The 14,644-nt window shown below is 44.0% G+C and overlaps 1 protein-coding gene across 1 annotated transcript in view; it reads left to right on the top strand.

The window, feature by feature from the left end:
- Positions 1–14,644, top strand: part of USP33 (ubiquitin specific peptidase 33) — a 56,525-nt gene that overhangs the window by 18,808 nt on the left and 23,073 nt on the right. The window contains exons 5-9 of the mRNA XM_018559860.1: positions 6,282–6,359; positions 8,228–8,330; positions 11,260–11,329; positions 12,742–12,855; positions 13,635–13,713. Of these exons, the coding sequence (XP_018415362.1) occupies positions 6,282–6,359; positions 8,228–8,330; positions 11,260–11,329; positions 12,742–12,855; positions 13,635–13,713 (444 nt within the window). The remainder of the gene's footprint in view (positions 1–6,281; positions 6,360–8,227; positions 8,331–11,259; positions 11,330–12,741; positions 12,856–13,634; positions 13,714–14,644) is intronic.

Below are 14,644 nucleotides of genomic sequence, written 5' to 3'. Positions count from 1 at the left end.
ATGTGTATATATATGTGTGTGTGTGTGTGTGTGTGTATATATATGTATATATATACACACACACACACACACACACACACACACACACACACGTACAGGTGTCTCTTGCGCTGTACATACAAGGTTGGATAAGTCAGATATTACAATACGTGGCATTTCTCACTGATGAGCATGCAAAGTTGTATAGCAAAGCCTAGCAGTAGCAGTAACCAGCAGTGGTGCTGTAGGAGATTTCATACTGTCCCGAGATGCCTGCCAACCTTCCATGCGAGGCAGCAAACATCTCTCCAGGATCCTCCTGTTTCCTGTATAATCTGCTATAACATGCATTGTATGACTTGCCTAGACGAGATTCCCATCTCTATGAAGATGTGTACCAGGTCTCCTGCAATTCACCTGCTCAATTACTTTCACAGCCAGTGTGTGCGCAGAAACATTATTGAGGCAATTGGATGGGAGGCGAATAGTTTAGGCATTTTTTCAGGAAGCTTCTGAAGGCCAAGGCCACCGAAGAGCCCAAACCAGTTTAGTGAAACCTTCTTCACTGTTCAGAAATAGCAAGTTTAGAGTAATGCAGACAAGAGAGAGTCAGTAGAATATGTAATTACTAAAACAATAAAAAGGAGTTTGTTGTAACTGGTACTAAACACATTCCTATTGGCTTTGAAGGGTATCCAGGCATGTAATGGAGGCAGTGCTAAAGTTGTGCTAAAGTGACAAACTAGTCTTTGTTCTGTACCCAGATTCCAGAAAACTTCTACATATGATTGTGGATGCGATTGAACGTTTGGATGTGTGCCGGTATGTTGCGCTTGGTTTGTGTATGGATTAATTCAATTAAAGTACCCGCTGCAACAATGTGTGTAAACGTGATGGATTGTCCCTCATGAATCTGTGCTGTGCAGCTTCCCCCTCCATCTGTGTCCCAGTTGAAGCATGGAGTCTACAATAGGAGGAGTCGAGAATTCTCGGCTTACACGTTTACATAGCTCAGCAGTTGGTGTTCCCAGAAAGCCCAAAGACTGATGCCCACAGATATTAAGCAGCGAGGTAGCCTTTTATACCACTTTTATGGTTGACTGAAAACCAGAAGCCATGGGCAGGTAGATGGTGTATCCATTTCCAGGCCTGCCTCCCATTGATAGCTGAGAGTGGTCTTTGCACAGCACTGAACTTTGAGACTGTTGAGTTGTGCTAACTATCCAATGTGGCTGCAAAAAGAAAATCAATCCGCAGGCAGGAAAGACATGTGCCTGTTCTCTGTGTCCACTCGAGCGCCCCGGAGAAAGCCAGAAAGGTCTCTTTTAGATACACAACCAGTTTCTGTGGTCATTGGCTTTAACCCACTTACTAAAACTTCTGACCTATTTGTGATGGATGGTGGGGGTGGACCTGGGTCTGCGTACAGCCACAGAAGCTGGTTGTTATCTACATAGCAGAGTTCCCCCGGGTTTTAGGGTTTTCCAGGGTTTTATAGATTTAAAAAAAGGGTCAAACATGCTGGAAGTGCCCCCTGTGACATTTACACTTTATTACATGGAAGAAGCATGAAGGTCAGTGCACTGACAGGTATTTGAAAAAGCATAAATAATCCAAGGCTTTATCCATCAACGTTTCGGCGGATCACAGCCCACCTTTATCTTGGCAGCGGGATATTTACTAGATATCCCTTACAGCAGGGGTAGCCAAACTCCGGCCTCCCAGCTGTGGTGACAACTACAAATCCCATGATGCATCTTTCTCTCCGGGAGTCATGTCTGTGGCTGTGAGAATCTTGCAATGCCTCATGGTATTTGTAGTTCTTCCACAGCTGGAGGGCCGGAGATTGGCTACCCCTGCCTTACAGTGTGTACCCAGGACTTAATTCATCTAAGGGAATATGATTTGTTTGGTTTTAAGTTTATTACTTCCATAGGTTTGGTTTAATGCCTGGATTTGAGGGGACATTTTAAGGATTATACACTGTAGCCCCGGTATAAAGAGAATAGTCTTTAAGTATATTATATATTGTGTTCTTTAGTGATGAGCACTGGAGGCGAGATCAACTGACAAAAAACAGGCAACAGGTTAGCAGACAGCAAATTCATCCATGCTTGTTTGCACACGGGGGGCTGCGGAAGGAAGTATTCTGGGTTTTTTTTGATTGTGGGAGGGAATTGGATTACCGGGAGGAATCTCACATAAACATAAGGAGGACATATAAGCACTTTACCATCTCCCCAAGTGGGGTTCAAACCCAGGAACCAGAGAGGCGTGTTGCCCACCGGAGCTCTCGGTTAGCCTGCATGTGTGTATGTGCTGCTGGTTGGTGGTGGTTTTGCATCAAGGTTCTGGTAACTTAAAATAGAACTATGGGCAAAATAAAAAAAAAGGCAAATGTAACGCAGCCTGTCAGTAGCATTAATGTAGGTTTTCTATTTTCTGTGCCTTATCTGGAAAAATGGCATATTCTTGATCCTGCCCAAAGATCCGTTAATTTCCCACTTCTGTTATGTTCCACAATGCTGTTCTGCAGTGAGATCGTGCACCAGCGTTGTCACCCTGTGGACAGGATAGTCCTTCATGGGCGTGTAGTTTTAAATGGCCTTTACGTAAGACACTAGGTAAAGCTTGACTCCGGCTTACCTTTTAAACCATTATAACAGGTTGTTTTTCTGTAAACAAGGTTTAATCCATCCAAATAAAAGCTGACCATTGTAAGCCCCCCTGTCAGTGGTAAATGGTTTCTCCTAATCCCTGGCAGGATCAACAGGAAATCAAACTGTGTTACATTGGGGACTCAGGAAAATAAAAAATGCTGCTAAAGCGTATGTGAAGCCAAAACTGTTTTTAAAAAAAATAGTTTTGGATGGAATAAGGTTTATTGCTATGTTAGAGAAATCAAGTCTTATTTCCTGTCCAGTCGACAACGGTTTCACCAAAGAGGAAGTGAGGGAAAATCTGCAACCGATTCTTTAACTTCTAAAGAAAAATATTTCTTATTTCTGTTGGTGATGAATTGTTTCCCCCACTTCCTGTTGAGTAAAACAATGTCAGCAGGACAGGAAGTCACGCTACCATGCACCCCACCTGTTACAGTACGGGAGGCGCGTTGCCATTCATTTGGATGCCACCCAAGTGCCTCTCCGGCCGCAATGCGCTTGACCGGGCGGTACTGTGATGCTCTGCATCGCGGCTAAAAAGAAGTACTGCATGCATGAGGGTGCGCCAGACTGCGGTGTGGTCAGGCACATTGCGGTTGTAGGTGCTCTCGGGGTGCCATTCAAATTAATACCGATGCAACGCACCCCTGTACTGCAACGCATAGTAGCAACGTTGTGCAGTGGCATGCATTAATCACACAGAACCATACGATTAACGCAAAGGTATGGTGTGAGTCCACCCTAAATCTTTCTTACAGAGCCTCGGATAACAGTAAACACAGCATCAGTTATATTATTTTGGATATTACTCATACGGTAGTTCCACTTTAAGTAACCACGGCCAGATTTTTAATCTATGTTTCCAGTGAAGCCTGAATATGGGTCTGGTGGTTTGGGATAAATAATCTTTCCTGAAGAGTATTTAAGAAACACTGATTGGGCAATAGGCCAGCTTCCTGTGTCTGGCGAAACCTGCTGTAATTTTCCAGCACTGTGTGTGTTTGCTGATGCAATCAGACCGCTCTCAGGGGATTTGCTGTGTATGATAGTTTATTGGAAGGAAGAGCACCTGTCCCCGCCTGACATGAGTGCTAATCTCTTAGGATTGACACCCTAATTATAGGAATCCTGTACTAAGACATATACAAGGGGCGCCATTGCTATTTGGAAAATGCTACTTGCAGGGCTAACTTTGTCCTCGATATTTTTCAGTCACTGACACTTAACAAGAAGACAACTAGTGAAATCTGAGAAAAGTCACATCTCATGATCTGAACACTTGTTTCAGTCGAGCGACTCAAATTGTTGAAGCCTTTGAATCATTATAACAGGCAGTCAGCCATTTTCAGTACCGGTAGTAGAGTTTGCCTGTGGCAGTCTATGTATTATCTTTTATACTTATTTTTCATGTTGTAATCTTAAAGCGTATTTCCACTTTTGCAGCCAAATTGTGGTAATGCCAACTTTTATATTTGTTTTATGTTCTCATTCACATGGCATACCTTACTGTTGAATCAGTTTTTATTAGCATTTTTAACATGGTTCAAAATATTTGTATCAAAACGTAATACGTAAAAAGACAAGACATCGGGAGACGAGGATGAGAATAAAACATCTGTGGTCTGACAGTGACATCCAAAGACATTAATACATGGCGCCATATGTGAGCCAAAATAGCACATAAAACTCAGGCACTTAAAGGGTGTAAAGGAGTCATGGTATACTGGGCAAACACCTAATCTGTCAAAGCAGACACATGGCATAACTTAAATCAAAATTAAGAAATTGCTGCTTACATTTTGAAATGCTTTATACTTGCTTTAAAGACCTATCTAGCCTCCCCCTACGTAATGTTAAAGTGACACCAAACTCAGGAGTGAAATCTTAAACATGCATCCAGGTACCTGTAACTATTAAGAAAAATGGTATCACTCGGCTGTAGATCCTCCAATCATCTCTGAATTGGTGCTGACACTGTCCTTCCTTCCGGAGGGGGGCTACTTTTGTTCCCCATGGTCCCTGTGTGTTGTAAAATAGTCACCGCTCCAAGCTCACTTCCGCGATGGACTACAATCACAAGTTTAGTTTACTAACTTGTAGGGATGCACCAATACCGGTATTTCGGTACGAGTAACAATATTATTTTCGGTACTCGCCGATACCAAATATTGATACAAGAAGTCCCATTAAGGAAGCCAGGTGGCATTTAATGACTCACCACCTGGGTTCCTAATTAGCAGTCCCCATGCTTCTCACCACTAGGTGACGAGAAAGCATGGAGACGGCTTTCTGGGCAATCAGGAAGCCGGGCACCATGTAATGACGCAGCTTCCTGATTGGCCGGGAAGCCGGCTCCATGCTCCCTTGTCATGAGGTGACAAAGGAGCATGAAGCCGACTTCCCAGCCAATCAGAAAGCCGGGCGCTGCGTCATTACACAGCGGCCGGCTTCCTGATTGGCCAGCTTCCCGACGAATCAGGAAGACGGCTCCAAGTGACGAGGAAACATGGAGTCGGCTTCCCGGCCAATCAGGAAGCCGGACAGCATGTATTGACTCGCTGCCCGGCTTCCTGATAACGGAAGTATTGGGCTAAGCATTGGAACATTGTACGAGTACTCGGCCAAATACTCGGCATCAGCACCGATACTAGTATCGGTTTAGGTGTATTCCTACTAATTTGTATTGAGATTGTAGTCCATCACAAGGAGCTTGGGGTGGTGGCTACTTTTCATCACACACAGGGACCATGGGGAACAAAAGTAGCCCCCCCTCCAGAAGGAAGGACAGTGTCAGCACCAATTCAGAGATGATTTGAGGATCTACAGCCGAGTGATACACAAATAAGTTACATTTTTATTCATAATTAAGGTACTTGAATGCATTTTTGGGATTTAACTCCAGAGTTTGGTGTCACTTTAAGGAGGGGGGCTGTGCCGAGTTATGTTTACTCTTATTAACCCCGTCTGTACTGTTCTGGCAGATGTCATTGTCAGTTGTAAGCACTGTTCGTCCTAACAAAGGTTTAAAGCCTTTGAGGCATTGTGTGTTAGGTGAGGGAGCTCCGTCTGACCCCTCAGTCTGACACTATAGTGAAACTGCTTGATCTTGGAATCTGCATACAGGCCTTCACCAAAGAAACAGCTAAAAGGTAACAAATATATATATATTTTTTAAACTATTGTTGGATATTCTGTGTGAATGCAGAACCAATATTTAGTGGGGTTTTCTCAAATGTGACTGCAAAGGTGGAACTAAAGAAGGAAGGAAAAGCACCTCCTCTGTGCATGTATTACATCTGTGTATTCCCCTACTGGGTTGTGGTCACACTTTAAAGTATGTGTATTATATGTAAACTCAATTGGCTTCCGATGGAGACTACAAGTAGCTGTTTCCACAGACATTAGGCGTAGTCCACTGTTGTCACCATAAGTAAATCTGAATCTGAGAAATAACATGCAGCCATCATGCAGCTAGCAATGGAGTACATATAAACAGGAAGTAGCTCGGAGACCAGTTAGAGTTTATCTACTTTGATGTTTACTTTTATGATGTGAAATACCAATCTTCCACCTTGCTTGTAAGATCTCTCTTCTTTCAGATTGATTATCTGGGTATTATCTTTTCTGCATCTTTTTCAGGACACCAAGCATTGCCTCACTGTGAACCTCACCACACTTCGCGTCTGGTGTTACACCTGCAGCAAAGAAGTGTTCCTGGTAGATATACCATGACATGGATGAATGAGAACCTTCACAGACAAATTACCCCTGGAGCTCCTAAAAGGTGTAAGAAACCTTTTACTGAGTTAACTCTCCAGCTGCTACCAAGAACTTAAAAAATGTATGGGGCGGACTGACCTTTTAAACTGGCCACACATGATAGAGTTTGATTGCACTATCTCTTTAGAGTTACCAACAAGAAGGCAGCATGAGGGCCTATCAAAACCAACCATTCGTTTCCGCGCAATTTAAATCATCTTAACAATAGGAGTCTAATGTTTTGAAAACCTTGTTGACGTATTTGCTCATCAGATATGCAGGCTGTGCTTCCTGGTGCTACACAATGGCCTTACTATTACACGCTCTTAATTCACGTCAGTGCGGTCTGATCCAATTCAGTACAATAGACTTTGTATGTGGATAACTAGGTAAGGACAGTGGGTTTGTATTGCTATCAATGATATGGAGGTGACATCTAAATGGAGCATTTAATCTGCATATGATAAACAGATTATACTGTGCAGGATATCCTCTCCTACCCTATTCAAAAGCAAATGGGTGAATATTACAATAACTTAATGTTCTCACATTTATTCCCTTAAAGTGAATCTGTACCTTGCCCATGCAGGACAGAACAGCAGGTTCTCAAGTGCTGGCCTTCCAGCTGCATAAAACATTCATTTTCGCATCCATCACACTGTTCAGTGTCTATAAGCAAAGGGAATTACCTGCTAATTCCAAATATACTATAAGAGAGCATGTGGCCCCCTTTCCTTTCTTCCAATGTGATAGTTCTGGTGCTTGGTTGCTCATGCACTCACCAATGCCACATTGTGTGTGTGCTTAAGTCCTCAGCCCTTTGCTTCAAATCATGATTTGGAGCTCACCCAGAGCTTAAGCTGGCCATACACTGGCAAATTTTCCTACAAATGTTCATGCAAAAAGATCTCGTCAGAACATTCGATAGTGCCATCAAAGACTTGGTGAAATTCGTTAGAAATTTGCTTTGGTTTTAACATTTGATTTTAAAATGAATGGAGTTTCCCCAAATGAAAAAACACATTTACTGTTAGTATTTAGTTTGTTCAAGAAAAGAAAATGTCATCCTTTTTTCGTCACTAGAGTTGAGATTGTCAATTTGACTATTTCTATTAACTATTAGAAACTATACCCAATAACTATTAGAAAATCCAAGAAACATTCCCAAAATTATTTATTTTGTTTGAAAAAATTCTACTGGTGCAAGGTCAGCATTGCTCTCTGGCCAGACAGAACATCGGGGGGCAATGAAAGGATGGCAAACGTGTGGTGGTGGAGCGGGTGGTGGTTAAATAGGTATGGTGGGGAGGGTGGTAGTTGAATCGGTATGGTGGGGAGGGTGGTGGTTAAATAGGTATGGTGGGGAGGATGGTAGTTGAATCGGTATGGTGGGGAGGGTGGTAGTTGAATAGGTATGGTGGGGAGGGTGGTAGTTGAATCGGTATGGTGGGGAGGGTGGTAGTTGAATAGATATGGTGGGGAGGGTGGTAGCTGAATTAATGTTTTGCTTTGCTTATCATGGGCAGAGCATAGATACACTTGAAAGTGCACCTATGGGTAGTTTCGTAAAACCTTAAAATGGAAAGCTGGCACATCCAGGTGCCCACACACCATATCTGAACCGCTGCAATATCTGCTTTGTTTTACATTTTGGCAAGAAAACACTGAATATTTCTGCACAGTTTTTTTGTCTTCCTCTCTGAGGCTTTATTTTGTAAAATGAGGAAGCTTTAGGAGCCGGAGGAATGCTGAATGTTTTCCATTCTATGTTCATATAATAAAGTACTCACTTACACATTTTTTTAAATACTTTTTTCTTTCCAAAGGATATAAAAATGACCACAAACCTTACATTGAAAACCCCACCAGCAGTGGTTTATGATAACCTAGACGTGGAACTGGAAGAGGAGGATGAGCTAAAGACTAGAGGTGAGTTTACATTGCTGGTTTTAAAAAAGAACCAAACTCCTGTCATAACACTGAAAGGCACTTGATGATGACACACTAACAGGGTTGTTCACAAAAAAAGGGTGAAGAGTTTGGAGAAGGGAACAATCTAGGACAACATCGCTGATTTGGAAAAATTCTCCAATTCAGCTCACTTTCAAGTTCAGTTATGTTGGCCTATATTGTTCACTTCTCCTGCCTTCCCCAAACTCTTCACCCTTTAGTGAATAACCCTGTACATGTGTGTATGTATATTTATTTGTGTGTATATATGTCCAGAATATGCTGGATGCCCAAATGCAGTGCTAAGAAATCAACAGGCCTTCTAGCTAGTTCACGTCAGGTCCTCCTCGTTCCTTTTGTCAGTTTGTTGGCCTCTCGCTCTAGCAGCACACTGCTCTATCTCTCCCTTCTAATCTGCTCTTTCTTAGGCTGAAGATTTGTCATTTATTAAAGGCCAGAATTCTGAGATATGCAGTCTGGGAAGGAAGTGCTATGCAGTGCTGGAGGAGCAACCAGGTAAAGGACCAACATTTAGGCCTCATTCACACTGCTAAGAGAAAGCCTGTACAGATCCGTGCAGCGTGCACGGCCGCATCGGGCCGCTCCCTGGAAGGACAGGTGCTGTGTGTGATTGTACACAGCAGCCTGTTCTTCTCTATTGGAGTACGCGGCTGTACGCCGCCGTACGCTCACCCGAGCTGCACATCCGTGCGGATGTGGGTGTCCGTACTCGTATGCAGACAGGATGGATCCAGCCGCGTACTCCCATAGAGAAGAACAGGCTGCTGTGTACAATCACACGCAGCACCTGTCCTTCCCGGGAGCGGCCGTGCACGCTGCACGGATCTGTGCAGGCCGGCTCTTAGCAGTGTGAATGAGGCCTAAAGCTGAACTCCGGAAATTACACTATAAAAACTCACTTGTAGGTCAAGTAACAGTGCTCTGGCCTAGCAGTTGGCTGCTAGGCCCAGCTAGCATCCCAGGAGAAGAGGTCACGTGTTCCTCCATACCTGGAAGTGTCAAGTATTCTTGCCAGCTGCAGAGCAGTGAATAACTTTGAGGGAATGCCCTGCATTAACACGGTGACAGTGTTTCTTTTAACAGAATGGTGACCACCACGCTGGTCACAGTGAGCAAATACTGTTACAACCAGTGAAACTTCACAAGGAGATAGGACTAACACAGCTAGAGATGCACCTCCAGAAAACCCAAGGATTCACCACCACTATAGCGTGGGAATGATGACCACTAGCCACACACAGCGACTAGCACTATATTCAAGGAACAACCACAACAATATCCATGGAAGGAACCACCTGGACAAATGCTTACCTTCCTCCTCAATCCAGTCATCTTCACTGTGCGGCCTTCCCACGCATACAGGTAGATAGAGAGTCCCTCCGCACTCCTCACTATGTTCCCTGCCTATACAAAAGATGGTGCTTGCAGTGATGGCCATGGATGGTGCTGTGCAAACACAAGATAGAAGACAGAAATCGCCAGCACTCAATGATATCATTCAATATGTCCATTTATTGGACAAATCGTTGCAGTGAAAAAAGCCAACGTTTCGGGGCCACACAGGGTCCCTTCATCAGGGCGAAAAGATGTGACCAAATCTTTGTGGCCCCGAAACGTTGGCTTTTTTCGCTGTGACGATTTGTCCAATAAATGGACATATTGAATGATATCATTGAGTGCTGGCGATTTCTGTCTTCTATCTTCCCAGGCATGCAGACATTGGTCTAGTAGAGTACAACTTACCCATTGGGATGAATGGGGCTGCCATGCACATGCATATTAAGAAGTGGATGTTTTCGCCGAAAGGCCTCTTCCACACTGGCAGGGCTGCACAGGAAAGACCGCTGGATCGAGGAGGAAGGTAAGCATTTGTCCAGGCGAGCAACATTCATGGGGGTTGGGGGGATATGAATAAAGGATGATTATACCAAAGCTACAATTAAAGTGACATTAAACCCTCAGATTTTTTAACATAAACCAATACTGTAATGTGCGCCTTACTGTAATCCATGGTTGTTTCCCTTCTCTTTGCTGCTCTTCCTTTTAAATCTGTATCTCTTCTCATGCTTGGGGAGAACTTCCCTTTGCAGCTGAGTGCCTCTTCCTGTAGTGCTGGCTCAGGTTGTGAACCTTCTCACAGACACCATGTAAACATTCCTGAGACAAGGCAGTCTGCTGCAAAGAGAAGGGAAACAACCATGGATTACAGTAAGGCACACATTACAGTATTAGTTTATGTTAAAAAATCTGAGGGTTTAATAGGGTCACTTTAAGTAAGCAGCTGGTATTTTGGCCATTTGGTTGTCAAGCTGAGCTCCAGTCACTTCAGTTTCTACCAGTTTGTGCTATCTGCCAAGGATTTAGAGCTGCAGGCACTTCTGGCAGTCACACCTCGGTTCCTTTATTACATAATTGTTTCATTTCACTCTGTACACAGGTGGCAACTGCTGATGTGTGGTTCCCACTCACCTCCCATTTTGGGAGTCATCCACTGGCTATCATTTTCAGTGGTTCCATGGAGAGACTTCTGCACCCAGGTTTCCTCCTCTGCGGTCTGGGAGACTTCATAAGGGGATCATGCGCCTTTCTGTAATATTTTCATTTGTCCTAAATGATTCAGAATACAGCGGGAAGAGTAAGACTCTGACAGGAATGGGAAGAGTGAAAAACTAAGGGAAGTTCCAGTGTCTAAAGTAATATAAGAAACTGGCTTTGTATTCACAATGGCTAACATATCCGTTTTGAGTGCATTGAGTGCATCTCCGTTGGATATATATATATATATTTCATGAATCTATTATTCTTGTCTGTTTTTCAGTCTCTGTTGATTGGACGGTACCTTAATAATTCCTGTTATAGTAATGACCAGTTTTTGTATAATTTTTAGGCCTCACCGGACTAAAGAACATTGGCAATACGTGTTACATGAACGCCGCTCTGCAGGCCTTGTCCAACTGGTAAGCCTTAATGTCCATCCTCCTAAGCAGCACGGGTGCACCCTTCCTTCATTTCCCCTCTGCTCTAGTCAGCTTCTGGATGTAAAGAAATTACCCCTCAGATACTGTGGGACATGTGGCTAGCTACCCTTCCTCTCATGTGGTTGCTCTGCTGTTTGATGATTGGACCACAGCTGTCACATGGAGGTGGGCGTCAGTCCTCAGCCCTGTGTAAGCTCAGATTACAGCTGTTGAGAGCTTGCACAGGGCTTTCTCTGCTCACTTCAAGCATCTTCCCGATTTTTAATTTGGGGGCAACTTTTTTGACTATAGTTCTCTTCAAGGTCACGGGAGGACATATTCTAATGTGCACTGGTGACCCGAACACTCAGTATAGCCCGCTATATGCTGAGAGTGCCGAGCTGCGCTGCAGCCGGGACAGATCCCGACAATACTGTCGAGATCCACCCCGCTGGCTGATTGACAGTTGGCTCTGTCCCTCTAGAAGCAGAGCCAGCTGTGCCCGCCCCCTTCCCGTCTGTCCCTCCAGTCAGCGCTAGAGAAACAGAGAGGAGATGGGAAGAATCCCTGCGGTGACTAATAGGCACCACTCTCTGCAGGGAGAGGATCGGGAAGTCGCCAATCGACGGTGTGTGTTCGCTGACTTCCCGTTCAATAGAGCCGACCTGTGACAGCTTTAATGTCACAGGTCGGCTTGAATTATGGGGATGAGTGTATTTCACTCACCCCATAATTCTCCTCTAAGCATATGATGGACCTTTGTAATAGAGACTGGTGTCTGCCCAGTGCACGGGGTCCTAAATGCAGGCTGGTCAGTGTTCTCTAGCATCCAGAGCATGCACCAGGACCAAAAATATGGGGCACTATAGACCTTATATACTGCTTGGCTCTAGGCAGGCCAGGCACTAAGAAGATTTTTGAGCTACACTAGTTTAACTTTTACTGGAGGCTTGACTTCAGGGCTGAGCACTGACAATTTACATCCCCCTGTCAAATTAGAGTTTCATTTTTGGCCATGCAGGCAGCCCTATTAGACAGAGGGACCCAAAGTAACACAGAAACCAGTTTTAGAGCTAGTGTCAATGGCATCAGTGTGAGACACTTCTGACAGGTGGATTTGACGTGCAGTTGACCTAACCTGCATTTGGCTTGCTTCACGTGGGTTCTCAATCTATATAGACTTGAATAGAAATGTAAAACTTGTTTGACATGAACAAAGGCCAGTCAACACGGGCCCTTAAGAGAAGCACATTGAGGTTTTACTTATTATTGGTTATTGTCTAAGACTGGGTTTTACATGTATGCATGGTAAGTGGCTGACAGGCTCACTTTGGGAATGGGTAGTTTGCATTCTCTGTTTCTGCTCTATGGAGAAAGACATTTTTGTTGATTCTCAATATTTTTCTTCACAGTCCTCCCCTTACATATTTCTTCCTTGACTGTGGTGGTCTGGCCCGCACTGATAAGAAGCCAGCTCTCTGTAAGAGTTACCAGAAACTGATGAGCGAAATCTGGCACAAGAACAGGTAGATCCAACTTATGATCCCAGTTCCCTGTCAATGAATGTACATACTACTGGCTCCACTAATATCGCACAAAGGCTGATTCATTAAGGCAATGCAAGAAGCATTCTTTCTATGAGCAGATTGTTGTTCTAATGGTGGTTCTACATTCCTGCACTTTGCACACCATTATTACTTTATTGTCTTATTAAAGTGACACTAAACTCGGGAGTACATCTTAAAAATACATTCAAGTACCCTAACTATGAACAAAAATGTATCTTATTTGTGTATCACTCGGCTGTAGATCCTCAAATCATCTCTGAAGTGGTGCTGACACTGTCCTTCCTTCTGGAGGGGGGGCTACTTTTATTCTCCATGGTCCCTGTGTATGTTTTTAAAGTAGTCACCGCATCAAGCTCACTCCCGGGATGGACTACAATCTCAATGCAAATGGGCAAACTAAACGTGAGATTGTAGTCCATTACAGGAGTGAGCTTGGAGCGGTGACTACTTTACAACACACACAGGGACCACGGGGAACAAAAGTAGCCACCCTCCAGAAGGATGGACATTGTCGGCACCAATTCAGAGATGATTTAAGGATCTATAGCCGAGAGATAAAGAAATCAGATACATTTTTGTTAATAGTTCAGGTACTTGAATGTATTTTGAAGATTTAACTCCTGAGTTTCGTGTCACTTTAAATAAGCCTAACAATGTGTAGCATGTCTTCTAATTCAATTCTTTAATGAACTAAAAATTCCTTCCCTGGTCTTGTGTACTTTTATTCCTCTACTCAGGCCTGGCTCTGTTATACCTACTAACTTGTTCCAAGGCATAAAGATGGTAAACCCAACCTTTCGAGGCTATTCCCAACAGGTAAGAAGTCTGCGATTGAATTCAGTCTCTAGATGGCAATTTTACTAGCTCTGAATTTCATGTTCCAGCTGTTTTCTCTCTAAGATCAGAGAGTCCCGTGAGGCTTTATACAGTATCATTTTGGTCTCAGGGGACTGTTTGATTCTTTTGTGTGAGTCATGTTGTTTATGTCCCGGGGTTACATTCATTTATTGTACAAGCTGCTTTTACAGCAGGTGCCCAATGCTGTGATTCCTCAGTTTTACCTGGCTATGGCTGGCCATACATAAGATGTTTTTCTGGTGGGGGGGGGGTTAGCAAGTAATTAAATACACAAAATTAAATGTATATTTAGTCATTGAAATACATCTTTTTTTGTAAAATTCATATAATTCAAAATATTTTCACTAAGGGTCCATTCACACCAATTGCGGTGCGTTCCAATCGCTCACAAAACTTCCCTGTTCGTTCTGGGGCGGGAGGGGGCGTGGCGGTGCATTGAAGTCAGTGGCACTGCAGCCATGCCCACAGTGCAATCAGACGCGTGGCAAAACATTGCCTACTTTCCGGTCCACTGCAAGAGCATGCAGCAATTTTTGCGTTCGCAATGGACCGGAACGCAGGCAATGTTTTGCCACGCGTCCAATCGCACTGCGGGCAGGGGGCCGTGCCATTGACTTCAATGCACCGCCTCGGCGCGATTGCTGTGTGTTCCAGCAGCTACCGCTCTGGAACGCAGCACAATTGGTGTCAATGGGCCCTCTCTTTACTGCTGAAGCGGCTGTGTCACAGAGCAGGCAGGAAAGCTTGTTGCTGCGCTTTATTTTCATAATTCATTAATCACGGTGATCACATGATCCACCCAAAGTAGTTACAGATACATCAGGGTCTGCAGCTGCACTAAATAGTAGTCTGTAGGGCATCAAAGGGATCTACAAAGCCTGCTGGAGCT

This window comes from Nanorana parkeri, unplaced genomic scaffold, assembly GCF_000935625.1.
Source record: "Nanorana parkeri isolate BGI_ZX_2015 unplaced genomic scaffold, ASM93562v1 scaffold418, whole genome shotgun sequence".
NCBI lineage: Eukaryota > Metazoa > Chordata > Amphibia > Anura > Dicroglossidae > Nanorana > Nanorana parkeri.
The sequence above is the reverse complement of the archived record's forward strand: the minus strand, read 5'-3'. Positions and strand labels throughout refer to the sequence as shown.